We start from the raw sequence: 25,834 nt of genomic DNA, 5'->3' as shown, positions 1-25,834 counted from the left end.
ATATGCTAATGCTTAACGCTACTTATAATACTAATTACTATAGTCTTAAGCTATTAAAGATTAATAGTATTATTAATTTAGGCATAGTCTTCCTTTTAGTATTTACCCTTAGCTATATTAAAAATAAGGAATTTTATATATAGGTCTTAAGGAATTTAAAGTTAGCCCTAGCCTTTTATATATTTAGGAAGTTAGTATTATTAGTAAAACTAATCTTATAGGTTATTATTATAGACTTTACTACTGCTAAGTATTTAGCAATCTCTAGCATCTTCTTAACCTTATAGCAGCAGCTATATATTTAGCATATTTTAAAAAATATCCTTAAAGCTATTTATAAGTGTTAGACTAGCTATAACTTTACTGCTACTGCTGCTAATATACTAAGCCTTTAGGATTTTATTAATAAGAATTTTATACTATTAATACAGTTAGTTATAAATATAAAGGCAGACTTCCTTCTTACTTAGTATAGGCTTTTATATTTATTATTACTAAAGGTATTTAATAATATTTAAAAGGAAATATAAATAGACTTTACTACCTAGATTAGTAAGCTAATTCCTTATTTTTTTATATAATTATTAATAAATTTAGTGCTTTTATATTATTTTTTAAACACTTATATTCTGTTAAAGGCATAATAGGCCTATGCATTTATAAAAAACTATTATAATTATAAATATTAAATAACTTCCCCTTATAAAGCATAACACTTTAATATTAAGTCTTTTCTTTAATTATAAAATAATAACCTTTATTAGCTCTTTTAGGTAATAGAAAATTAATAAAAGATAATAAAGGTATAATTTATAAAGAAGTTAAGTTTAAAAATAACTTAAGTTTATAATCTTTTTTATTAGCCTTTTTTTAATAATATAATTAACTGCATTTTCTAAAAGGCACTATTTTTAATTTATAATTAATACTTAAAGGTAAAGGTATTATAGCTTTTTTTTATAAAAAAACTGCTAAAAGAGTGCTTTAAGACATTTATAGGCTAGTATAGCTTACTATATGCCTATATAATTAATAACTTTATTTATTTTAAGGTTTTTTATAATAGCTAAGACTGCTAAGTTTATATATTTAATTTACTGCTGCTATTACTATTTAATAACTACTAGCTGCTTTTATTTAATTTAGTAAAGGTTCTTAATAAATGCTATAACCTTTAGTTCTTTTTTTTAATTAAAATAGGCTAATTTAGATTTATACTGCTGTATTTATAATCTGTAAGTTATTTTATAAAAATACTGCCTTTAAAATAACCTAATTAATAAGCCTGCCTTAAAATACTGCTATTACTTATAGGCCTAATTATAAAATACTATAAATTAGGCATTATAGCAGGTCTTGCTTTTAAGGCTCCTTAGCCCTAGGCTAGCTATAATACTGCAGACTGTAATATAATAAGAAATCTAATAGGCGCTAGGAATAATATTATAAAATCTAATAATAATTATATAAATGCCTGTCTTACTAGCTTTAAATTCTATCTGCAGAATATTCTAGCGCTTTATAGCTACTAGATTTTATATAAAGCGCATTCTTTTATAATTTAAGGGTATTAAGCCTCTTACTAGAATTAGCATTAGCTATAAAGTTAGGCATAAAGACTAACTGCGTTTTTTTAATGCCTTAGGATTGCAGCTACTAATTCTAATAGTAATTATATTAATTTATAGTAGCAGCGGCAGTAATAGGCTATTTTATAGCTAACTGCTTCCTTTTTTAAGTTCTTAGCTAGATTATATAAGGGCTAAAGACCTAAATAGGCTATAAAGAAAGCAGCAGTATTAGCAGGGTCCTAGATTACTAATACTATATAAGTCTATTATAAATTTTATAAAGGAGTAGCTATTTAAATAAAAATACCTATATTTACGCTATATTTTAGTATATTTTATATATTTTATTTTAACTTGCTACCTATAGTTAGGAGTGTAGTGTTATAGCATTAGTGTTTTTTTTTTTCTTACTGCAGGAATACAGCCCTAGGTGTAAGGTACCTTGCACACTATATAAATTTATATGCAGAGCGCTGTACCTTCTATATTAGGAAGTCTGCTAGCAGTACTAGCTGAAAAACGTTAGATACAGTAGCTCTATCACGGAGGGGGTAAGTAGCGGAATAAATAGTCCTAAACCAGCGCTACCTTCTATGGTGTGTTGTGTGTGTGTGTGTGTGTGTGACTGCCATGAGTTGGGTATATCGGTATTATTACAGCACCTTCAAGTCCTTTTCACGCTCATCAACGCCAGAGCTGGTGCACGGCTTGTCCTGGTACCTGTACGCAGCTGGTGAGGGTCCTCGTGAGGTCAGGCGCCCGGCATGTCTGCAGGGTCTGGGTCTGCAGGGTCCTGGAGAGCCAGAGAGGTGCTCCAGGCCTTGGTGTGATTCTGAATCATGTCTCTGATGGGTGCTGCATGTCCGAGGTAGCGGTACCTCTTCTGTTGCCAATGGGTATAATTGCATGTGAAGTGATTTTGCCGGTTCCCGCTGAGATGCATATAATCAAGTACCTAGTATGGCTAGCAGAACAAGACGCCGAATATGATTCCGTACTCCTTGTTGCAGACATCACAGTATGAGGTACGCACATTTCACTGCCACCTCACTCGGACATTGGTTGGAGAAAAGAGAGAGAGCATTCATCAGCCAACCACCAGACAAACAAAGCCTGTGCCATCCTTGCAGAGGCCACCACCTCCGGGCCATGATACTTGCACCATCCACCAGTCAGTCCCTGATCCATGGGCTTGGCATTCCCGTCATCATTGTCATGATTACATTTTTGCATGTGTGTGTGTGTGTGTGTGTGTGTTGCTTTAAACGCATACCTGTAGTAGTAGGTACTTGTATGGTGACTGCATCGGACCGGAGCCAGAGGGCGCGGTTACAAGCACCGGCACTTTTGAGCTCGTGGCCGTGGAGATGCTGGAGATGGGAGTGCAGGTCCAGGTACCGGTACCTGTCGTAGAGCACTTCATCCGTGATGCTTCTCTCCATCAACGACAACCTTAACAAACGAGCTTCCTCTGCCATGCTTCAAACGAACAGTTTGCCGCTCTCTAAAAAGACATCCAGCATCAGCCCTGAACCAAGGCATCATGTTGCCTTTGTAACAATTGCTGGATTCGGCATGTGCATCGTCGCCCCCCCCCAGAAACTGTTGCATGTACAGCACTCGTATGACTTGTACCGCTACCAGCACGTGCCTGAGCGGTTGCAAAACCACACACAATCACATGCAATGCGACGCTCGTCCTGCTCCCCCTGTTCCCTGCCAACCTGCCCCCCAACTGTCTCGCTTCCCCACCGAGACAGAGAACTCTTTGCTCTCATCTTTGCTTTGAACCCTTTGAAATCCATGTGCTCTCGTTTCCTGCAACAGCCCCACTGGCCTCTCCGCTGACGCTCTTCGCTCCGAAACTCACCACAGATGGAGAGAGCAGTTCCAGTACGACAACACATGCAAACAGATTAGCCAGGACAGTCCATGCGGGCGGTGATATAATGCCTGATTATTCTACCATCAGACATTCGCAGGGTAGCCCTCGTCCTGATTGGAATGTCCACCTTGGTCCCGGTGGGGGATTAGGGGTAATCTGGAGCCACTAACACTTGCCAGACGAGGCGATAGCTGTTCACATGGCCACGAGAATTCTCACCAAGACAAACGCCAGCTGTGTGGGGGAGGTGAGGAGAAAACCATTGAGCCCGTCGACCACCTGAGCCCCGGACGCTGCCTTGCATCTCCGAATCGCGGTGACCATCATCTCTAGCCCGGCCACCAGCCACGATCCCCAACAAAGCTTAAAGCCATGGTCGCATCGCAGCGTACTGTATTACTGCTACAGTACAAGCAGAAGCCGGCTTCGTTGCCGTAAGACGGGCTTCGCTGGCGATGGCCTGAACCGGGCTCTGCGCTTGTCACGGAAACCTGATTGCAGATGCGGGGGACCTGGGACACACTCTCCATGTCCAAGCTGTAATACTAGTACACAGATGCAAAGGCATCATGGACTCTTCAGCCAACCACATCTCTTGTCGCGATTCGGGTCGCCTCCCGGCTTCCTTCAGGCACTCGTCAGTCAATGCATCGGGCACTCGCACAGGCACGTCGACGTCCTTTCCTAACCAGCGGCAACGGTTGTGTCTCAGATGGCCAAAGACCTGTAATTCGCTGAAATTGCTCCGAGCAGCTTCCTCTTCCTGCTGCTACTCGGCTCAACAGCTAGCTCACAGCCATCACATGATGCACTTTTTTTCCAATTACATCGCCTGGTTGCATTCGACATGCCGCACTGTAGGCCATGGACGAAGAATTAGATCGTGGCATGTGTTGCGTGTCATCTCAGAAGTGGTGGTGCTTTTCGGCAACTTGGCTCGAGCTGCCCGTCTCCCGCGCTGTGACGCCACAGCAGAGCAATTATTGGCTGAGGCGTAGGCAGGCAAGCTCGCAGCGCAAGCGATGGCCAGAGGCGGATGGCTTTTCGTCGCAGCTCTGGGCTCGTCCCATTCGATGCCATCACAAGCAGTGAACACAGAGACCGGCGTAATACTCGTATGAGGGCGTTGGGTTGCTCAACAGCGACATCAAGCAACGCATCGGCATCGTCTTCCTCGCTCTCCAAAATGAGCGCCGGCCTCGATCCAGTCTCGTCCAGTCTCGCTCCGAAAAATTGCCTCAAAGGAACGCTGATGGAATGTGTGGCTCCTCTGACGCCGCCCAAGCAATCAAATCCTGCCAAAAGCAGAAAACACACGCGGGCAGCTCTTAATGAACCGTATAGAAACAAGTTTCCTTCTTCTCCGCACCGCCAAATCGCTAACTCATCCACGGCTCTGCAGCTGTCATGACAGAATGCCACGCGGTCGCAGGTGAAAGATGAGTTGCACTGTCTAATGGGCGCGTTGGAGAGAAGAAAGAAAAGAAGAAGAGAAAGAGGAAGAGAAAGCCAAATCCAAGCTTCATATTGGATCTTGGATTTTTTTTCGATAGTGGGGCTTCAGGAACACAGCAAAGCTCCATGACACGTGACGTCTGCTTGTCCCAGATTGTCTGATATCCACCCATGGCCGGGGTTCTGCCGGCCATGCTTAGTCACCCCTGTTGCTGCGAATGCTCCAGCCTATCGCAGGCTGCGGTGAGCAACCAGTTGTCCGTTTGAGTGGGAAGCTCGTCCAGACATCGCGAACCAGCTGCAGCCTCGCGCCATCATGACCCTGCACTGAACCGCCGCAGCCCGCCAGAACGAATCTCCGCCCTCTTCAGCGCATGCCAGCGTCTTCTCTGGCCCTCGCTTCTCCCTGGCCGGCGCGCCAATCCCCGGATCTATCCCTCTGAACTGCCCCTCCTCCCCGCCAGTCTCTCCTGGTGGTGCCAGTTGCGTCCTTCTTCCTCTGCTTCATAAGACCGTGACACCGTTGTCGCCATGGCGTCCGCACTCTTCTTTCTAGACCTCAAGGGCAAGGTACTGTGAACCCCATCTGGGGGCACGATGCCCAATCGCTAAGCCTGCTACGTCCCATCTAACACGAACCGCTCCAGACCCTCCTCGCCCGAAACTATAGGGGTGACATCCCCATGTCCGCCGTCGAAAAGTTCCCCGTCCTCCTGTCAGAAGCCGAAGAAGAGTCTTCAGCCGTCCCGCCATGCTTCTCCCACGAAGGAATCAACGTCCGTCAACTTCCTTACGCGGCCCCTCAAGCCAGCCCTTCCATACCTATAAACCAAGAAGATCACGCAGTCTGACAACGCGCGCAGTATCTGTACATCCGCCACAACAACCTATACCTCCTGGCGCTGACGAAGCGCAACACCAATGCCGCGGGCATCCTTCTCTTCCTGCACAAGGTCGTCGAGGTCTTCACCGAGTACTTCAAGGCCTTGGAGGAAGAATCCATCCGCGACAACTTCGTCGTCATCTACGAGCTCCTCGACGAGATGATGGACTTTGGCTACCCCCAGACCACCGAGTCCAAGATCCTGCAAGAGTACATCACCCAGGAGTCGCACAAGCTCGAGATCCAGGCCCGCCCGCCCATCGCCGTCACCAACGCCGTGTCATGGCGATCCGAGGGCATCCGCTACCGCAAGAACGAAGTCTTCCTCGACGTCGTCGAGAGCCTCAACCTGCTCGTCAGCGCCAACGGAAACGTGCTGCGCAGCGAGATCCTCGGCGCCATCAAGATGAAGTGCTACCTCAGCGGCATGCCCGAGCTGCGGCTGGGGCTCAACGACAAGGTCATGTTCGAGACGACGGGCCGGTCCACGCGCGGCAAGGCCATTGAGATGGAGGACGTCAAGTTCCACCAGTGCGTGCGGCTGTCGCGCTTCGAAAACGACCGCACAATCTCCTTCATCCCGCCCGACGGCGAGTTCGAGCTCATGTCGTACCGCCTCAACACCCAGGTCAAGCCCCTCATCTGGGTCGAGTGCCTCGTCGAGTCCCACTCGGGCTCCCGCATCGAGTACATGCTCAAGGCCAAGGCCCAGTTCAAGCGACGAAGCACGGCCAACAACGTCGAGATCATCGTCCCCGTCCCCGACGACGCCGACTCCCCGCGCTTCCGCACCAACATTGGCTCCGTCCACTACGCCCCCGAGCAGAGCGCCATCGTCTGGAAGATTAAGCAGTTTGGCGGCAACAAGGAGTTCCTCATGCGCGCCGAGCTGGGCCTCCCCAGCGTCAGGGGCGACGACGAGCACGGCGGCGGCATGACGGGCGGCTTCGGAGGCAGCATGGGCGGCATCGGTGGCAAGGGCGCCAAGAGGCCGATCCAGGTCAAGTTTGAGATTCCCTACTTTACGACGAGTGGAATCCAGGTCCGATATCTCAAGATTACTGAGCCCAAGGTAAGATCATGGGGAGGAAACTTGTTTTTTCCAACGCTGTCACGTCCCTTTTGTCTCGGTATGCTAACATGTGGACGTTTTTTCAATAGCTGCAATACCCTTCGCTTCCATGGGTCCGATACATTACACAGTCTGGTGACATTGCTGTTCGGCTGCCAGATGTAGTCTGAACGACTTTATCAAGATATTGGCAATAAATAAGTGGGAAAGGTATCGGGGACGAGGTATATTAATCACGCGGCGCGGGTCATTCATCCTACAACCCAGTATTCCAAAGACGATGCGAAAGGGAGGGGAGCGACGAAGCCGTATATATTTCATGTAAAGTTCTTTCTTTCTTCTCGTCTTTTTCGTTCAAATGTATAGCGATTTATCAGGACTACATGGTTGGTGCAAGAAGCGCGAGAGGATGCGTCACTGCATAAGGTAGCTAGCATTATCTGCTAGCAAAAAAAAGGGGGGAGAAATGGGGGCTTTAAACGCCATAGAAAGGCCCCAAATGGACCGTCATCACTGGAGGGGGAGAGAGCAACTGGATGAATAAAGAGTAAATAGATTGAAATTGTTTGATAAACTTTCAAGGAGTCACAAACATCATGATGTAGGCAAGATGTAGAGTAGAACGTGAACCAGGCCAAAGGTAGGTAGGTAAATGAAGAAGGCAACATTGTTAACAAAAACAGGGAAGAAGAGGAAAAAGAGACATCAGTGCCAGGGACCGCAGCAGGCGATGAGCATCCACGGTGTGTTGTTGCAAGAAAACTGTAGCATATGGGGTACCCGACGTCGACAAGCTTTGATCGACCGAGAACTGTGTTTTGAGTAAGGGGGAGGAGGAAAGGGAGAAGAAGAAGTAATCAAAGAACCGACTGAAATCAACGTAAACCAACATCAATAGAAACAAAAGAGAAGCGCAAACGGGAAAGAAAATGAACATCATGACAAGAAAAGGGGGACAAAACCGGCAGAAACTCGCCCCGGGTGTTCGGACTAGCGCCTGCTATCTCGAACAATCACGTCCCCAAATTCCATGTCATCAAGGCGCTCTTCGTTCGAATACTCTTCGTTTTCCGGATCATAGAAAACCGTGATGAGGAAGCCGAGCGGATTCTCCAGTGCAGAACGGGCATCTAGAACACCGGTTAGTGTCTCAAACCGTCAAAGCCATCAAGCAGAATAGGTAGAGATTTGGGGATAGGAAAGGGGTACGAAGGCCACTTACATCCCTTGGGAGTTGCAGCATGACGCCACTCTCCGTTGCGCCAACGATTGTCCTCAAGGAATATACGCCTTGCTATATCCTCTCCTTCGGACCTGGCCTCGCTGAATGCCATTAGGCCAAGTATAATGGGAAGCTCTCCCGAGAGTCCACGCGACGGACCCGGCTCGTACGGATTACGGTACGTCTTGGGCACCAAGCTTGGCATCCAGCTAGGACTTGCTCCCGCGACGAACTTGCACATGACTCCGCCTCCCCTCAGCCGGCTGTCCGGATGGACTGCATGCGACACACCCGGCTGATGATCAGGATGATGGAAAAGCAAGGGGACTCGGGCAAGTGAGCTGGCGGACAGAGGGTCCCCGATGAGGACGGCAATCGGGAGTAGGGGGTTGCAGGAAAAGACTGCGAGCTGCTTGTACACACTCGCACATTGAAAGTTCCCGTCAACTGTCAGCATCGGCGAATCGGCAGAGTCGTATCTGTACAGATAACCAGTAGGCCAAGCATTGCGAGTGATGTCGAAATCCCCTCGAAGCCACTGGTAGCCGCGAGCCTCCGTAACTTGCCCGTTGTGATATCTCATGACGGTGCCCGTAATCTCGCGGTCAAAGCACCGGGGCTCAGAGGGCGGCACGCGGTTGTACCAGTCGTCTCCTCTATGGAGACGGTCGTCATCGTGTAAAGTGAGTTCGTTGATCACAAACAGAAAGCTTCTGGGATCGTGGCTAAGCTGGAGATTGCTGCTGCTCGCGCTGACTTTATGCTTGCTATTGCCCCCCGCATGCTTATGAGTGCCTCTGGCCTATGGCAGAGAACGGATAGTTAGAATGCTGTATATTCGATTCGATAACTCGGATAGAGGCGCCGGCATCCCTGCCATGCAGGGTCGAAACCTCAGAAGCATGTGTCATTGCGAAGAATATCAATGCTTACCGCCATGATAACCACTGCTGCTTTCAGTAGTATATAAGCCTCGTTGTAGCAGATTCAGGGGGGGCTGTTGAGCTCAGAAAATTTGACAGCCCGGTAACATGACTTGTTCGCGGGAGATGATATATGATGCCTCGAGAGCCGGCGTAGAGTCCCATATTATCAGCTCCGCACTGCTCATCACGGCTGTCCAGAGCCTCCGCAAGACGCCACAGCCATCGCTGCCCAAGGCCAGCAGCTATCAACAGTCTGCTTTCGCTCCTGGTCAAGTTAGGCCGAGATGCTACGTATTCAACGTTACAGCACGATGAAAGCAGTTGGCCACTAGTATCAGATCGGGCCAAACAAAGATGGTGTTCTGCGCGCGAAGTCGCGGACTTTGCGGCTCAAACCCTCATTTGCGTGGAGGACTGAGGACGAAGGTTGACGTCGACATACATGAGTGGTAGCGTCTCGTGAACGCTCGTTGCCGAACCGGTGAGAGCAGACTTCAATACCATTGGATATGCGAGGTCCCCCCTTTTGTTTTGTTCTATCAGCCATCGCTCCACGCCCTCTGCGCTTGCAAAGAGTCTGTTGGGCTCAACCTGCGTGTCCCACGACCGCGGGAGCGGCAGCTGGACCAACGCCTCTCGCTCGTTTTATCAACCCCAGTCTCGAGCTCGCGCAGGCAGCGGGATAAGTATGATAGGCCGACATAAGATGCTCAGCATACTGCCTGCTCCTTGGTAATCGCAGGGCCATAGGCTGGGATGTCACTCTTGCTTGTACTCCCACGCCACCGGCGGATGGTTGCCAGCGGGCTTTTGGGTACTCCTGTCGGAGAACATGGCCCGTTTGTCTCTTTGCCCCGATCTGGGCTTAGAAAATGTCTCAGGCAGCTTGACCACCACCACTGCCACCACCACCACCGCCGGTGGTCCTGAGCCAATAGCTGGAGGCTTTGGAGGGCCGGGGCAAAGGGGACCATGGCCTTGGGCTCGTGATCCCTCGAGCCTATCACTGCTCATTGCGCCGTGTGCTGTTTGGTAATAAGACTGCGGAAAGGGGGGCTCCCAACCATGGCCTCCTCGGAGAGAAAATAGCCCCCGTTTTCTTGATGGTATCCTATGAAAAGCACCATCATGCACGTTGAGCAATCCCGGTCTCAACTCCCAAGTGTGGGGGCCTGAGGGGGGAATGTATGCAATGCAAGAACCGTGTGAGAATCTCACTTCGAAGCAATCGACGCATTGTCAGCCGATGCGACAAGACGCCATATCCCAGCCAGAGTAACACTGTTTGTGCCAGCCAAGACTGGCGGCAAGTCTACCCAGTCTGTGGAAAGGGAAAAGCAGAGAAAGCAGTATATCGGGAGACAACAAGGCCGTAAAAGCAGACTTGCCAGACGTCGGGGTTTCAGCAGCCGAACAGCCAGTTATAAGACAACAAGATCTGCGGCCCCGTACTATTGGAGGGTCACACAAACTCTGGACACTGGCATTAGCCTCTTGCCTGATACTGGTGGGAAAAAAACGTCGGGTAGAGCACTGTCCGTTCCCGGAAGTGCTTCCTCACATGCCTTTTTGTTTGTGAAGATGTCAACGATTCAAATGCGCAGGAGGGGCTTCAAGGCATCGATGGGTTTGAAGAAGCCGACTTGCCAGAACACGGTGGCAAAACGCGCCCCTTCCGGCCACGCTCTGGCTGATGGGGTGTACTTCGTATCCCATGCCGTCTCTGCAGCGATGCGAATATCTGCGTTTGTCGTGGGTGGTTCCGTGAAGCACGACAAGCCACAATGATTCATCGTGCGACTTGACATACAATGGCGATGCATAGGCATGGCGAAGACGCCGATCAAGCGGTGAATGAGCAGCGTGGCCAAGCCTTCATTGAACTGTTAGTGAAGGGTTACAAACCTTGCTGCATTTTCCGTCGGCTTACCCAACAGGTTCAAAGCCTTTCTCCCCAATGAACAACATAAGAGGGCCCTGTGGCGATCATCGGCGACCGTATGAGATGCAATGTGTGATATCACGACTCCTGTGGTGGGCAATGAAACCGATGGAGGATTTGACGTGCATTTTAAGGGTCTAACAATGCTCGAGGACGAACAGAATAGAGAGAGGCCACAGAGGCTTCGCACCTGATGATTGAAAGGAGAAAGGTAATTGAGTGAAATATTTACGATCATAGAGACGACAGAGATGAGAGATATAGGGGGTTCTCCTGGACGAGATCACGGGCGGTTGCCTTATTCTTGGTTGCCTTGCTAGGTATGTGGTTTGACAAGCTGTGTGTGGTTCGCGACCACTGTGGATCCTAGGTGAGGCTCGCCGCTTGTTTACGCATGTGATGTGCCTTTTTTTCCATTTGCCGCCCAAAGTTCCAGTGGTGGCTCATTCTGCGTCGGTTATCATTTTATTCCGCCCGTGGTTGCTAGAAGGACTTGATGGCGGAAGCAAAGGAGTGGGAATAGTGACGTCGTATCAGTCTGACCGCCGGGCTTTCTTGGTGGGCGCCGAGGACTCGTCTGCACCGGCGGCATCTGAGACGAGGCCGAGCAAGTAGTTTTTTGCCTCTTGGATCAACCGCTTCTCCCCCAGCCTCACTGTAACAGCGGCTCTACGCCGCTCGCTGATGTCGTTGCCGGCAAGAATCCGTTCGTCTTCTGAGATGGATGTTGGATATCGTGACGCAAGGGCATCAAGTGCTCTGATGAGTATGTTATGCTGGATCTCGTCGCGTTTCCGCTTGTCAACAACGCTGGACGGAACTGCCTTGCGAATGGCCTTGAGCAGCGATTTGAGCTGGTCCCGGAGATCCTCTGGTATCTCGCTAAATCTAGCCGAACCAGTCAACGTGCCGTCCGGGTTGGGCTCCTCTGTTTCTCGTTCTAGCACAAATGTGTCCTCGAGTTCATCTGAATCGAGGCACTCTCGCTTATCTGATATCAGCCCGTGCCATGAAAGAAATAGGAAAATGAGAGGATAGAGGAGCGTATGGAAAGACTTACTGCTTTGTCAAGCTGCTCACTTGACAAGCCCAGGCTAGCGGCCACGGATTCCTCGACCAGAGTCCATGGAAGTTCGACAACGTCGTAGCGAGAGTGCTTCGGCGTGACGTAACCGTAGCGTCGGAGAAGTTCTGAGTTAGGGTGCGGGCCGTAATAGTTGAAGATTTCTTCTCCGGCCTTGATGGTTCGTAATGCTGTCACTGTAAGAGCGTCATCTCCATAGTTGACATGTGCCTATAAAATAGCGCGGGATCAGTTGATTGCACGGCAAAGGGCAGGCAGTATCATAATGGATGGCATCGTACGTTATACTCGGCATCAGCATTGAGGATGTCAGCCATGGGCACCATGCCCATCGTGGACTTTGCCTCGCGCTCCTCGACCCATTCTTCGGTTTCATCCTCGTCCTCCTCGTCCTCGTTCTGGAAGTCGAAGGAGTATGACATGATTGTGCTTCCCATGCGATGAGCCAGCTGGATGAGGTCGTCATCACTGTAGGTCTGGCTGGTTGGGAAAAGATGCTGGTTTGCACGGATGACAGGCAGGACCTTGTCTTGGAACATCTCCTCTGCACTCGCTTTGCCGACTTTTGATCGCGTGGCGCTGGCCTGAAGTTCATCAAGCTCGGCATCGGACCAGAACATGGGCGTCTCGAACGACGAAGGAAGGACGTCAATGTACGGCTTCCATTTCGACTCGCTCCCCTTGAAGTACTCGTACATCATGACGATGATAAGCGTGCTCCAGGGATCTTGCTGTGGCTTGTCATCCACTTCCATGGCCGTTTCCTGGAAGATCTCTGGGAGCTTTCCCTTCAGCTCGGACGTCTCAGAACTGAGGATGCCGCTTCTTGGTACGGTAAACAGAACCGCTTCAGCAGGGATGTCCTGGAGGGCCACTGCCATATCATTGGTGAGCAATCTGTACTGCATGCAGAGCCATTGGTATACGAACCTATACCGCGGCCTGCATTTCTTTCGCGGAAATCAGTGATTTCGATGTGCTCATGGAACGTTGATCCGGGAAGCGCCTTGAACCACTCCAGGAATGCCTTTGTTTTGCTGTCAAAGTCCGTGGCAGACATTGTAAAAGCCAAATAAAAGGCGCGCAGAATATGGGATGAGGAGGATCAGGGACGAAGATCAAGGAATGTTCTGTGTTTTGGGCGTGAAAAGAGAATCTTTCACAAGAGGCAGGGCAGGCATATCATCACAGTGCATGTGTCCTCGACAGGCGCCGTAAAAATTTTGCTCGCACGGAGTACTCGATGAGCACCCTTGTTTAGCGCAAGGCCTCGGTACCGTTCGAAGGCTCCTTCCTCAGGAGCTGAGGCACCATCACGAGATTAGGTAGGTATTGAACTTCAACTTCCACTCTCTCTGTTCTTAGTGTTCTTAGCACTCAAGGTGCTCTGCCCAACGTCCATGACAGAGCCATTAAAGCATAAGCAGTTACTACATCATTACACAACTGACTTGAGATAATGGCCTCTCTGTTTGATCCGTCTTGAAGAGCTACCTTCATTTATCTGTCAACATGAGAAGCGAGGTTCTTCCGATTCTTCTTACTGTTCTCGCGGGACCGCCCTCTCGGTCAGTTCTTTCGTACAGCTACATTCTGCCAGGGAAATCGCGTGATCAACAGCCTTCTCTCTTTTCAAGATGGCGATCCATGTGATCAGTTCTGATGAGGTATTGTCCGCTTAATCTTCAACCTTGACCTTTTTGTTGACTTCCCTCTTCTTGGGTCGCAGCCACTCTTCCATGCCTGGCGGCCAATAAACCCGATTCTGCTTACCTCCCATGGCGCATTCTTCTGGGCTGATGGTCTCTACAGCGCGAATTCCTCCGTTCTCCTCAGGAGTGATGTTCTTGTCTGCCTTCTTGGCTCTTTTGGTCTCCTTCTTCGGCTCGTCGTCCCTTTCGTAGGGAACGATGTCGTTGAAGAGGTCCCATCCCGGGAGTCTAAACGCCCTCATGAGCTCGAACACGGCCTGCTCCTTGTCTTTCGCCTCAATCATCAAGTCCATGTCTGGGGCACAAGGCGGCAGAGTCTTGACGCGTGCCGAGTGTTTGCGTCGGTCCCTTGGCGTGACGGCCTCTGCTGTCGGCTCGCTGTAATGCATCTTCTGCTTGATCTTCTTCCTCGTCCACGTCTTGGCGATGCGGTCGTACAGGCCTATGATATCCTGGGTTCCCTCGCGAATACTGTCGTCGAAGACGATGTTGTGGTGATGATAGTCCAGCACCAGGGGAATGTTCAGTTCCTCGCAGATGGGCAGCAAGTCATGGACGCTCCAGGAGACGTCGTCGTTTTCCAGAACCAGCCGCCTCTTCACTCCATCTGACAGCTTGGCATAATTCTGGCGGAAGCGATCCAAAGTGGCCGCCTTGTCGCCATATACACCACCCATATGCAGGATCATGACGGCGTCTCGATCAGACTGCTCCGGCAGCTTCAGCAACGACAGCATCTCATGATGGTATTCGAGGTCCCTGAAGGCTGCGTCTACAACTTCCCGGCGAGGGCTCGCAATCTGCGTATACTGACCAGGGTGTGTCGTGAGACGATGGCCAAGCTCAGCAGCTACCCTACCCGCTTCAGCCAACACGTCGGCGGCGAAGGGAGCCAGTTTGTAGCCATGTTCCTCGTGGCTCGCAAAAGGAAACATTTCGCTGCTAAGTCGCATGAATCTGATGCCATACTTTTCGTTCCACCGCAGCATCTTGACAATATCTTTGGCATTTGCGAGACCAAGATCCTGGACGAATTTGAGACCGCGCTGGACATCTGGCGGCTGCGTCCTGTCAGGCCGGTTCTTCGTGCTATGCTCAGGCTGTGTTGGGTCTTGCAGAGGATGCCTATGCTCGATTATCGATGCAATACGGCAAGTCCGAGACGAAAAGACGGGAGTATTGGCCGCTCTGAGGTACGTGTTGAGACAAGCCTATATGACCATGCGTCAGCTTTACTACGCGCTCCGGCGATTGTGAACGACGACGTTCTCAACCAAAGATCATCCCAGTAGCTGAAAAGGGGTTTATGTAGATCAATACTTACATATCCTAGTCGACCTTTCCACGGCAGAGGTAGCACGTCGCTATTTACAGGCGGCGCCCTCCTCGCGCTTCGTTCGACGACTTCAGCATCTGCTTTTTCCTCGAACGCATCACCACCGGCTTCCGCATCGGCGTCTAAGCCAGCGTCTACGTTGAGTCCTCCTACGCCTTCGGTCTCGGTCTTTTTTTCGCGGCCGGTCTTTGGCTGTCTCCTTACAGTCGGCCTGAGCTTGAAGGCCTCTTCTCGAACCTTTTCGGTGTCGCACTTGGATAGATCCGATGTCTCTACGGCCAAGCGCTGAACCTTGACTGCGCTCTGAAGCTTCATCCCCATCTCCCCGAGCTCTCTCATGGTGCGCTCAAACGCTGCCTGCGAAATTGTTGGACTGACGACTGCACCCATGACTTCTTCCGACAAATTTTCCTGCCGAAAATCATCTTGCTGCTGGCTGGCACCCCTCGTGACCCTTCTGGAACTCCTCCTGACTTTGGGTTCAGGCTGTGGATCGGTCACTGTGGCGTCGGCTTTCTTTCTCTTGGGTGCCATTGCATGGGAGAAACGAACAAGGACGAACGGCTGATGCAAAGCTAGTCGTGAGATGGGTGATATTCGTCGGAGACCACCGAGGAGCGCCACGGTGCTGATTTGCAAGAGCAGAGGAGGGAGTCGGATATGTCAGGCGCACGAAGCACCTCTCGTCGGGGCATTTATGTCGGAGGGCTTCTCAATATGGGTGATGTGAGCGTGCGGGTGCTGATGGATGCTGTGGCAATCAGTATGAGGACAGCAACCAATGTGATGTGCTTGTTGCGCGTATGATTTGCCGCACAGGAGGCATGGGTAGCGAAAGGGGAAGTGGGTGAGACCGGAGACAAAGTGAGGGCTGACAACAAGCAAACCAGGGTACCACAGCAAGGACTGAGGCCTCGATCCATGCCCAGATGCCAGATTCAACGATTCATGGCCACGACCTCGATGAAGTCATGAGCCACCCGTTCACCTCGATCGGGATCGTGCGCATGTGGATACGTACCAGCTCCACCCCGGCTGTCCAGGGCGGCGAGCGAGTGGCGATCCGGCTGCTGTCTCAAAGACGGGATCTGGAGTTAGGCGTTCTCTCTCTGCGGATCTTGCATCTGCTGGGGTCGAAGGGGTCAGAGCTAGGCCAGGCTGAGTGAGCGATGCCTTTCCCAGAGTGACAGGTTCAAGAACGGGAGCTCAAGGGGCAGCGAGATTCTCGTTTTTGCCTGCCTATGCCTCGACAAGCAGCCTCACCCAGTGGTTGAGCTTCCTGAGGCTTCTAGCGTCAACTCTACTTTGTGGTGACGGGTTTTGCTGCACCACCGCATCACACTGATGTAACCCTCTTAGCCTCCCCTTGTCTGTGCCTGGTGGCACGGAGCAGTGTTTCCGAATACTGTGAGCATCGAAGAACTGAAATACGGGCGCGGAGCTGTATATCCGGTAGACTGCCAGCAAAGAAACAATGAAGCCATCCGCGGCCAGCTGTATGACTGGGCAATCGCCAATGCTCAGGTGCTGTCAATTCTCATCCGCGCCATCGGCGTACAGTCCTTTCAGATTCTTAGCTTCGCACGGCCACCGCATGCGCAGCGGGCACAAGTGAGGTGAGGCCCTGGCACTGATTGCCTTACCCTACAGTTACACTGTATCGGCACCATCATGCAGTGAACCGGGTTCCCCAGAATCATGAAGGGCGTACAGGAACGGTTCGGTTTCGCTGCATTGCCTAGGCGCTTGGAGTTTCGACTCGGGGGTTGTTGAACAGACTACCGAAGAGGCGCCGCTCTCAGTTCGTACTGTCATCCAGATGCAGTCATCATACGCGGCAGGAGTTCCGCTTCACCTAAGCTGGAAACACGAGGGTAAATTCCTGTCGTTGTATTAGTGATGGATACAGCATGGCGACTAACTGCAGCTCGGTCGACCATGTAGATTTCAGCGTGTGGAGTTTAGGAGATGTGCTTGTATGTAAGCTGAATGGAATGGTATCGCGCGACAGCTTGGGGCAACATTGGTATCGGAGGCATGATATGCCTACACGAGAGCGGTTTGTTTGCTTTGTATGATTTTCACTGATACGATATCATTAATGGCCTCAAATGTAGATATCGACGTCTGCGCCCAAGTGAGGCTCTCCAATTGGTCGTTCTTTACCATCTGAGCAACGGTATCGAAGCCCCATCACACAGATCCTACTCGCCACGAGCTTTTCGAACATTTACAAATTAATGTGTGCGCTGGTCATGACGATCTTGCAAACATATCTTTCTAAGGACCTGTGTTGTGGCATGTAGCTGGGGACTTGCGTGCTGAATACATGGTCGAAGGCTACTACCTACCTACTACAGCTTAGGTATACAATCCTTACAACTACCTCATCTCATGTCGTCGAAAAAAACTACCCTCTCTTGAATTACTGCCGAGCATATCAGTTTATCATCGCAGGTGATCTTGGAGACAGATTGAGCAAACGCTGCCGGCAACACCCTCCTTTTGTCAGTAGTCAGATATCAGTCAAGCCCATACTACCGTAGGGCACCAAAATGCGACATGATGACCTCCCCGATTCCAACCAATGCCCTGTGAATCACATGGAGCGGGTCATTGCGAGCAGTGCTAGTAGTAGTATTGACAATGTAAGACATCCCAGGCTCAGCAGGTGAAGGAAGCGTGATATGAGCCGGGCCCAGTGAGTTGCTTGCTGGGAGATGTGACGCTTCGTCGATTCTCCCTGCAGCTCATGTGCCTTAGATTGTGTTGCTGTGCTGGCCAGCTACTACCTACATGTAGCTAGCTGTATATCAGTTGATTCCATGTCTGAGCTCGTGAACTGACCTTGTACGACCCTAAGTTTGCGCCTCATGGGTTGTATTGTGATGACGCAGGTCGCAGGGCGAGGCTGAGCTGATATATGCTGTCGTACTTTGTAGAGTGCCATACATGTCAGCGGACAATGTGTTAACTGACAGAGACGAGAGTTATTGGAACCAGCCCTGCGGCGGACAATGGATCATACAAGGGTGTCAGAGAGCATGTCGCCAACTGCGCCAACTGAGTCTATTGCCTCGCGAAAAGCAAGCCTCAAATCATATCAAATCACTCTCTTGTGTTGCGCGAATCAAAATCGAGACATGGAAAAAAAAAAAAAAAAAAAAAAACGAACATGGGTATAGTTGACGCGACGGAGGGGGGTTCGAATCGATTCATGCGCTGCCCACGGAGCTGCAACTCCGCATTGTCGTGGCATTATCGAGGAGGTGCTTTTGTTAAAGGATGCACAGCATGTGAAAGATTGCGACCCGTTCTCTGGTAAGGTCACACTGTGTCTTTGATAATGAAGTGCCCGGGTGTGTGTGTCGTTTGGGACCTACCAAAGGGGGGGTCAGTGGCTGGCTCTGAAGGATGGATGCTTCAAGGGAAAGGGCTTTGACATGTCTGTATGTATTATTCCGTGCTCCGTGCCTGGAAGTGAGGTATATCTTATATTGGCCATGGTGAGAAGGGCAGAATCCCACCACCTGCTGCAACGCTCAAGAAAGCGTGCGAGATCAGTGTGGGCCAACATGTCTGCATACGAGGAACATGGTGGGCGTGTCACAATTGCAAAGGCTGGGGAGGCTGGGAAGACACGGCTCATCGTGGCTACAAAGATGGGCTAGGACGTGGAAATGAGGCATTGGCATGGCGATGCGGGAGTTGCCGTCATGTTGCCATGTGCCGCCCACTATCGGTTGATCCCTGTGTGCTAGCACGGGGTGTAGAACGCATCGGAATTCGTGGGGAGGCCAAGTTGTCTCTGCTCATACTAGGTACGCAGATAGAACAAAAGGGGGCGAAACCCATGTGTGAGGGGACGTTTAAAATAACATCGCATGATCTCTCCTCCATCTTCTAACAAGTTCTGATACCATCCTAGGTAATAGGTACTTGCCGTCTAGAACCAAACCAGGCGGGGGGAGAAAACATCATTCTTCTCTCTTTGCTCTGCTCATGTCTCGGAGCTTCGTTTCGGTTACCAGTGATAGCAAGGAAGATCAAAGCCGGGACGGAAAGACAGCAAGTAAGACACAAGGAAACACGCGCAAATGCCCATTCGACAGGTCAACTGCTGGTGTGAGCAGCTTGGAGCGGCGGAAGCCGTCCAGTGAGTCTGGTCCCCCCCCCCCCCCCCCCCCCCCCTCCCATGCAAGGCAACAACTGAGACAGAAGCCCAAAGAAAGAAGAAAAACCCAGTTCTAGAGCGGGAGAATGTCGCAGTTCTCTTTCGCCTCTTTGTTGTCTCTTTTTTGCATGTCTCTCCTCGTGTGTCAGTTATTCTTGCAAACAGAATGGTAGTAGTATGATGTATCAGTCCAAGCACGGCTGCGTTCCCGCAACGGACAAATCAGGGAAATTGACGAGGGGAGAGGGGAGGAGGATGGGAATCCGCGAGAGCCGCAGCGGGCTAGATGGTTCAGAGTCTGGAACAGAAGATCTATTTGTCCCAATGTGGGCGTATTTGTCTATCGTATGCGAGATATTGGTCATTCAGATGGGTGGACTATTAATGAGAATGCTGAAAAGAAAGGGGAATATCGATGTGGGAAAATGAAAGAATATCAGAGGAAAGAGAGTAGGTAGAGAAGTACTATAGCGAACACATCGACGCTGGTATGGCCAAGCACCGGCGCCTGGAGCGTCTCCGTGTGTCCCAAAAACGAGTTATGTACGAGGACAGAGGGAGGCAGGGGCTGTGATATGGGAGACACAGGTGCATGGCATGACGGCTGTGTGCATTCGGCTGGAGAGGCAGTTGGACGTGCAAGTGGTGATATCACCCTGGAGGAGCTTAGGGAGCACCGCCTGCTGTTGGAGGGTGTCGCCCACGATGCAGCCAAGGAGGGATTGCATGTGTGCAAAGTGTCAGCGACGACACGCTGCAGGTAACAAGAAGAGTAGTACTACCCATGTTCCCTCCACCATGTAGTATTAATAAAGGCTGGGAACCGCAGGCAGCAAGACATCCATGGCTACAAGTTGGAGTGCTATTCTGGCCTCAGGCCTCGACTTCGACGACGCCCCCCCTCTCTCCCCTCTCTCCTCCAACAGCCTGGAGCTGCATGTCTCACTTTCATCCCTTACATACAATCTTCCAGGCTACCTTATGTCGACCTACGAAGCCAGGGTGGAACTGTTTGCATTACTACTACTACCTACGTACCACCACTTGTAGTAATACCTGCGCTTCTCGCGGGTATCACTGGCATCGCACCAAAGATGCTTGCCGCACCGCATGGACGTTCCCGATACACGCCGGGAGACAAAGATCTATGTAGATGCTCGCTCCTCGTGACGGAAGAGAGCCCCCCCCCAAAGTGGACAGCCGGACGCCTGAGCCAACCAGCCCCCGGAGCGGCGACAGATCGACTCTCATCATCGCGACCAGGGCCTGCAGCCACCACGTTTTCGGACCATGGCCGCGGCCTCGCGAAGCGTGAAACCTGGCGTCGCAGTGCATTCCAGCGTCCTCCCGGATCATCCGCCGGCCCTGCTCTGGACAGTACGAGTATGTACGGGGACGGGGACGGGGACGGGGACGGGGACAGGGATGGGGTTGAGGGGGATGCTCACGCTGCTCGCCTTCCTGCCGCTGGAGACGTTGAGACTTGATGGTCAAGTGGCTGTCGCCCGCTCAGCCTTACGAGTGCCTCCCTCGTGGTAGGTACCTACCTACATGTGAGTAGCAAGGCAAACACAGGCACTCGTATCAAGTTGAACTCTGCCGCTCGATGTGTCCGTGTCCAGAAGTCCAGGAAGAAAGGGCGTCTTGCATCGTTATCCGTCTGCACGCCTGCAAGAAGCACACGAAGGATGCCATCATGTTTGTTGAATGACGATGGTGTTTTAGCCACAAAAAAGCTGCCGTTTCCTAGCGGCGCCGGCACCCTCTCTGGAACCAACAGCATCTTGACGGGTGCAGATTATGTGCAGGGCATCAATGAGCAATCCCCGTACGGGCTAGATTCCAGGTTCCCTCCGTCAAGCAGCGCCCAGGCCCAAGCTCCCCAACAAGCGATCTTGTTTCGTCTGATCGACGACGGGTCTCGAGAATGATACTCGTACATACTCGCAGCTAGTTTGACGAAACGAGAGAGCGCAGGCGACCGCCCTCGACTTGGCTAGAGCTTCCGCCGCCCGTTGCTACCCACCTCGTCTCTCGTCTGGACCACGTTTTCTCTGGCCCATCTCGCTCGTCGACGGGCATCCCCCCTTGTCCGCCTCCCCGAGCCCCAGGCTGGATCCCGCTTGGTCGGTCCAGGGAGGAGAGAAAGCGCAGAAACGAAGCGACCAAAAAGGGCGGCGCACAGAGAGTCCAACGGCGGCGCGGCATGCTTATCGACGCTCCTCGATTCACCTGCCGATGCTACTACTACTACAGTACTAGTAGTCCGCATTGTCCGCGTCCCGGGACCCTTGACGGCAGCCAGGTCATCACATCAGGTCCATCCCAAGCCTCTTCGAGCAGCCCCAAGCCCCAGCGTCTCAAGAGAGAGGCTCCTCGTCCTTCCCGGCACATCAGCACCAGCGCCGGCTTGGCCTCATCTGGCGAAAGGCCCCTTGGCTCCAAAAAAAGGATCCCCTGGCCGGCCGGGTCCTAGTCTGGCAGTTGCGTGCTAGAGGCCGGCCAAGCAGAGGCGACGGCGACCCTCCTCGAGTCTCGTTTTGTGATTGAATGTTGGTCAGCCCTGGTCGAGGACGCACAGTAGGCCCGGCAGCATCTCCACCGCGTCCACCCCACAGGCCTGGGAGGCTTTTGACGATGGAATGTCCATGGACTTTTTTTTTTTTTTTTTTTTCTCTTCTTTTTTCTTAAGTCGCGACGAGCTGTAATACTCGAACTACATGTATAGAGACGGCTGAAGTTGACGGACGGCTCTCGTGATGGCATCACTTGCAGCTCTGCGGCAAAACGAGACATTCACAAAAGTGTCTCTGTGCGTACCCAGAGTACAGGTTCCTATAATAAGCATGGATGTCAAGGTACATCCTCAAGCCACCCGCCTCCCTGCCGATGCAGTCCAGGCTGTCAAGTTCTTGTAGGCTCAATGTCATGTTGTCTTGCACCAGCTGAGAGCATCCGAAGCTCCATGTCTCGCGAGACTCCCCACCAAAAAGTGCACCTATCCATCCATGAGGTATCGGTACCTGTGCCTCCATCTCCCGGCGCCATCCAACCTCCAGCTAAGGTACCTAATCCATAGGTTCCATTGCAACCCCCCGCAGCCGCCCTACAGCGCCCAGCAGCAGCGCTAGAAGCTCCAGCGGCCTAGCGCCCCAAAGGCACCGCCAAAAGCAGTAAACAGTGCTGGCCCGGCAGCGGCGTGTGGCGCCTAGCTCATGTTGCTTGCTTGCTCAGCAGCGCGCCGACAGCGACCGCGACGGCTCCTGGCTCGGCCCAGAACCGGCGATAACCCGCGGCCGACGATGCTGGGGCCCTATTCCTGCGCGCAGATAACATGGTCGCCTCGCGAGTTGGCCGCTTACCGCCGACACTCTTTCGTTTCTTCTCCCATTGATTCCCGTCTCTCTCATCAACTACCTACTATTATCGGCTGCATTATCAGCATCATCGCGCACAGGACAGACGACTTGCTGTGCTGTGCTGTGCTGTGCTGTGCTCTGCTGTTCTGTGCTTGCAGGCGGAACCAGAAGCAAGAAGCCGCCACGAATTGCACTGCACGCTCAACCCGGCAAACAAACCAGCGCCTTCGATCGGCCCAGCTGCGCTCCTTCTGAGGCTGGGTTCGACTTGTCCGCAAGCCGCAAGCCAGCGACTCGTGGCATCGGTGTGTGTCTGTGTGTCTGTGTCTGTCTTGTCCGTCTGGCGTGTGTCCTCGAGGCTGTGTCTAAGCTGGGGGCCAGCTTCTTTTCTGCGCGGCTGAACATTTCGTCCACGTTGCTTGGTTTCAGCCTTGGAGGTGGCCACATCCCATCCCTCTCTATCTATCTTATCCTCTCTCTCTCTCTTTCTCTCTCTCTCTCTTTCTCTCTCTCTCTCTTTTTCGACGCAGAACCACGTCGCCAACGATCCTCTGATCCAACGTCTCAGACAGAGCGCGGCGCACGCCCTTCCGTCTGCCGTCTGAGGGACACCGCATTCTTCGGCCTGTCTTCCCCCGTCATTGTCTCTTCCGTCTCCGTCTCGGAGCCGAAATACCATCTCGAAACAACGGAAGCGAGACATCAAACGTCGCCCTGTTGCACCGGCGAGGAGTCAAGGAATCCATCCCCCTCTCCGTGCCCATTGTCTCGTCTGCGCGCGCCCGGTGTGAAACCAGAGCATGCCCCATATGCGCGAGGTCAAGACGTGTGACCGCTGTCGCCATTTCAAGCGGCGCTGCGACCTCCTCAAGCCGTCGTGCTCGCGATGCATCCAAGCGGGAGTGCGCTGTAGCTTCGATGTCAACGGGGTCGCCGTGCCCGGAGCCGCTGCCAATGGCGGTGCGTCTTCCTCGCCCAACGCATCGCGACAGGCGAGGGCCGGCGCCTTGACATCTTCGTCTCCTGCCACCAATGGCGACCCTGCGCTGGCTACACCGGGTCGGAACGGGCTCATCTCGCCCACGGCATCCACCGAGAGCCCCGAGCCCGCCGTGGCCCTCGATGCCAATGGCATGCCGATCGAGGGCGCCTCTGCGTCCGCGTCGGCCACGAACCAGCTGCGCGTTGTCCGCAAGCGCAAGCGCAACTGCCTGAGCTGCCTTCGCTGCCATCGCCTCAAGGTCAAGTGTGACAAGGAACTGCCGTGTGGCCGCTGCAAGTCGAGCGGCAACGGCAGGGAGTGCTATTATAGCTACAACAAGGGGCCCAACGGTGGAAAGTTCCCTTGTCCCACCGCCCCGTCGAGCACCGAGGAGACGAAGACGGTGCTTGCTACCTGGCAGGTCCAACACAAGGTGCGAGGCTCCAGCCATTGGCGGGACCTCATGACCAAGGTATGCAGAGAGCACTTTGCATGGAAGACTTCCTCGAGATGTGCTGACTGGTGGGATAGATTGGCACATTGACAACGCTAGACTCCGCGCCCCTGGCTGCCGCTCTCGAAGACGTAGCCACCAATGCTTGCCTGGCCAACTTTACGCTGCCGGGCAACTTCCCCTTTGGCACCCCTGGTGCGACCAAGTACTATACTCGCGATGCCGTCACTCGACTGTTGGCCAGCGAGAGGGCAAACTGCGATCGGTACCTCCAGCGATACCTGGATCTGCTCGACGTGGTCAACCCCATCGTGGACGTACACATCTTCACGCGCGAAGTTGAGCGATACTGGATAGACCCCAACGCCTCGGACCTGTGCTGGCTGGCGCAGTTCCTCATGGTCATGGGCCTCGGCAGCTTTGCCTCTCCCGAGGGGGAGCCTCCCGTCGCCACGGAGCTCATGATGGCCGCCGAGGCGTGTCTGATGCAGACGCCCTTTTCCTTCCGGCCGACTCTGTTGGCGCTCAAGATGCTGGCCCTCATGGTTGTCGCCAAGCAGGTCTGCAACCCCACCTGCTGGTCGGTCGACTCGTGCTGGTCCCTGCTCGGAATGCTCGTGCGCACGGCCTTCATCTACGGACTGCCCCAGGACCCGTCGAGCCCAGAGGACGCGGGGCGCAACCAGGACGAAAAGGACGCCCGACGGAAGCTGTGGCTCACGATCCTGTACCTCGACATCAAGGTGGCCATGTGTACCGGAATGCCGCCCCTCACACGGCCGGACGAGCTCGGCACCCTCGAGAAGATTCCCGAATGGGGTCCGCCGGACAGTCTCCAGATGGTGCTGTACCAGTCGCTGCCGACCGTGCTGGCCGTCATGGCGCAGATCAATTCCAACAAGGAGCAGATCTCGTACCCCGACGTGCTGCGATACAATGCCCAGCTGCGGGAGCTCATGAGCCACGCCCAGCGGGTCTGTACCGGACAGCTGCAGCGTGTCACGGTCGACATCTTCTTGCGGCGGTGCCTCATGGTGCTGCATCGTCCCTTTGCCCTGCACCCAGAGGGCCCCGTCATGTTCCCCGAGTCGTACTGGTCGTCCCTGGAGTGCTGTCTTGCGCTGCTGGTGCACTACCGCGAGATGTGGTGCAGCGACCCGGATCTGCGCCTGGACCTGGTCGGACGGGCCTTTGTCCTCGACTTCTTCTCCGCCACCTTGACGACATATATCCACGTCCTCCGCGCTGACGCCCCTCTCACGGGCGCTGCTGCCATGGGATGCGCCATTCCGCCGCGACAGATTATCCTCGACACGTTGCGAAGCTGCGTAGAGATTTGGAGCTCGGAAAAGGACAAGAGCGTGTGCTACCGCACCGGGTACAACCTGCTTGTCGCGGTGCTGAACATGGTTCCCAAGAACAAGATTTGAGTCGGCCACTGAACCATGTCTGACGGCTGCCGTGTTCATGTTGCTTCGCCTTGGCGACCTTGTCTAGGGTCACTCTACAGCATGATGGTCCATGCAGTACGAGTTGTGCCGGAGTCCCTGTGTTTGTGTCCCTTGCCGCATCTTTGTACCTGTAGATTGAGGGACGTTTTCGTCCTGTTTATACCTTGTGTCTTTTTGACGGTATTTGCCGTATCTCATCTTGTCGATTTTCTTTGTCTGGTACGACGTCGATCGTCTAGAAGGCATTTTGTACGCCCTGTTCATAGCGGTCGAGCAGCCCACCCCCATTTCGCGGATCCTTTCTCTTTTGTGGCATAGCATAGCTG

The 25,834-nt window shown here is 52.4% G+C and overlaps 5 protein-coding genes across 5 annotated transcripts; 2 read left to right on the top strand and 3 right to left on the bottom strand.

The window, feature by feature from the left end:
* Positions 1 to 993: 993 nt before the first annotated feature.
* TRIREDRAFT_106470 (uncharacterized protein) lies at positions 994 to 3,049 on the bottom strand (the record flags this gene model as incomplete). The annotated part of the gene is made up of 7 exons (XM_006964466.1): positions 994 to 1,013; positions 1,484 to 1,499; positions 1,584 to 1,598; positions 1,826 to 1,834; positions 1,983 to 1,997; positions 2,680 to 2,762; positions 2,845 to 3,049. The coding sequence occupies 7 exons, from the start codon at positions 3,047 to 3,049 to the stop codon at positions 994 to 996; spliced, it is 363 nt and encodes a 120-aa protein (XP_006964528.1).
* A 2,393-nt stretch (positions 3,050 to 5,442) lies between these two features.
* Positions 5,443 to 7,036, top strand: TRIREDRAFT_60243 (adaptor protein complex AP-1 medium subunit; the record flags this gene model as incomplete). Its single annotated transcript, XM_006964650.1, has 4 exons — positions 5,443 to 5,481; positions 5,559 to 5,687; positions 5,775 to 6,866; positions 6,956 to 7,036. 4 exons carry the CDS (start codon positions 5,443 to 5,445, stop codon positions 7,034 to 7,036), a joined length of 1,341 nt encoding a protein of 446 aa, XP_006964712.1.
* Positions 7,037 to 7,856: 820 nt separating this feature from the next.
* Positions 7,857 to 9,027, bottom strand: TRIREDRAFT_106467 (uncharacterized protein; the record flags this gene model as incomplete). Its single annotated transcript, XM_006964465.1, has 3 exons — positions 7,857 to 7,996; positions 8,089 to 8,890; positions 9,022 to 9,027. 3 exons carry the CDS (start codon positions 9,025 to 9,027, stop codon positions 7,857 to 7,859), a joined length of 948 nt encoding a protein of 315 aa, XP_006964527.1.
* A 2,462-nt stretch (positions 9,028 to 11,489) lies between these two features.
* Positions 11,490 to 15,478, bottom strand: TRIREDRAFT_60508 (uncharacterized protein; the record flags this gene model as incomplete). The annotated part of the gene is made up of 6 exons (XM_006964464.1): positions 11,490 to 11,942; positions 12,017 to 12,250; positions 12,322 to 12,914; positions 12,971 to 13,067; positions 13,851 to 14,963; positions 15,077 to 15,478. The coding sequence occupies 6 exons, from the start codon at positions 15,476 to 15,478 to the stop codon at positions 11,490 to 11,492; spliced, it is 2,892 nt and encodes a 963-aa protein (XP_006964526.1).
* Positions 15,479 to 23,154: 7,676 nt separating this feature from the next.
* Positions 23,155 to 25,487, top strand: TRIREDRAFT_121412 (N-terminal binuclear Zn cluster-containing protein; the record flags this gene model as incomplete). Its single annotated transcript, XM_006964649.2, has 2 exons — positions 23,155 to 24,075; positions 24,135 to 25,487. The coding sequence occupies exons 1-2, from the start codon at positions 23,422 to 23,424 to the stop codon at positions 25,485 to 25,487; spliced, it is 2,007 nt and encodes a 668-aa protein (XP_006964711.1). The 5' UTR covers positions 23,155 to 23,421.
* Between the last annotated feature and the right edge of the window lie 347 nt (positions 25,488 to 25,834).

The sequence above is a fragment of the Trichoderma reesei genome (genome assembly GCF_000167675.1).
Source record: "Trichoderma reesei QM6a unplaced genomic scaffold TRIREscaffold_7, whole genome shotgun sequence".
NCBI lineage: Eukaryota > Fungi > Ascomycota > Sordariomycetes > Hypocreales > Hypocreaceae > Trichoderma > Trichoderma reesei.
The sequence above is the reverse complement of the archived record's forward strand: the minus strand, read 5'-3'. Positions and strand labels throughout refer to the sequence as shown.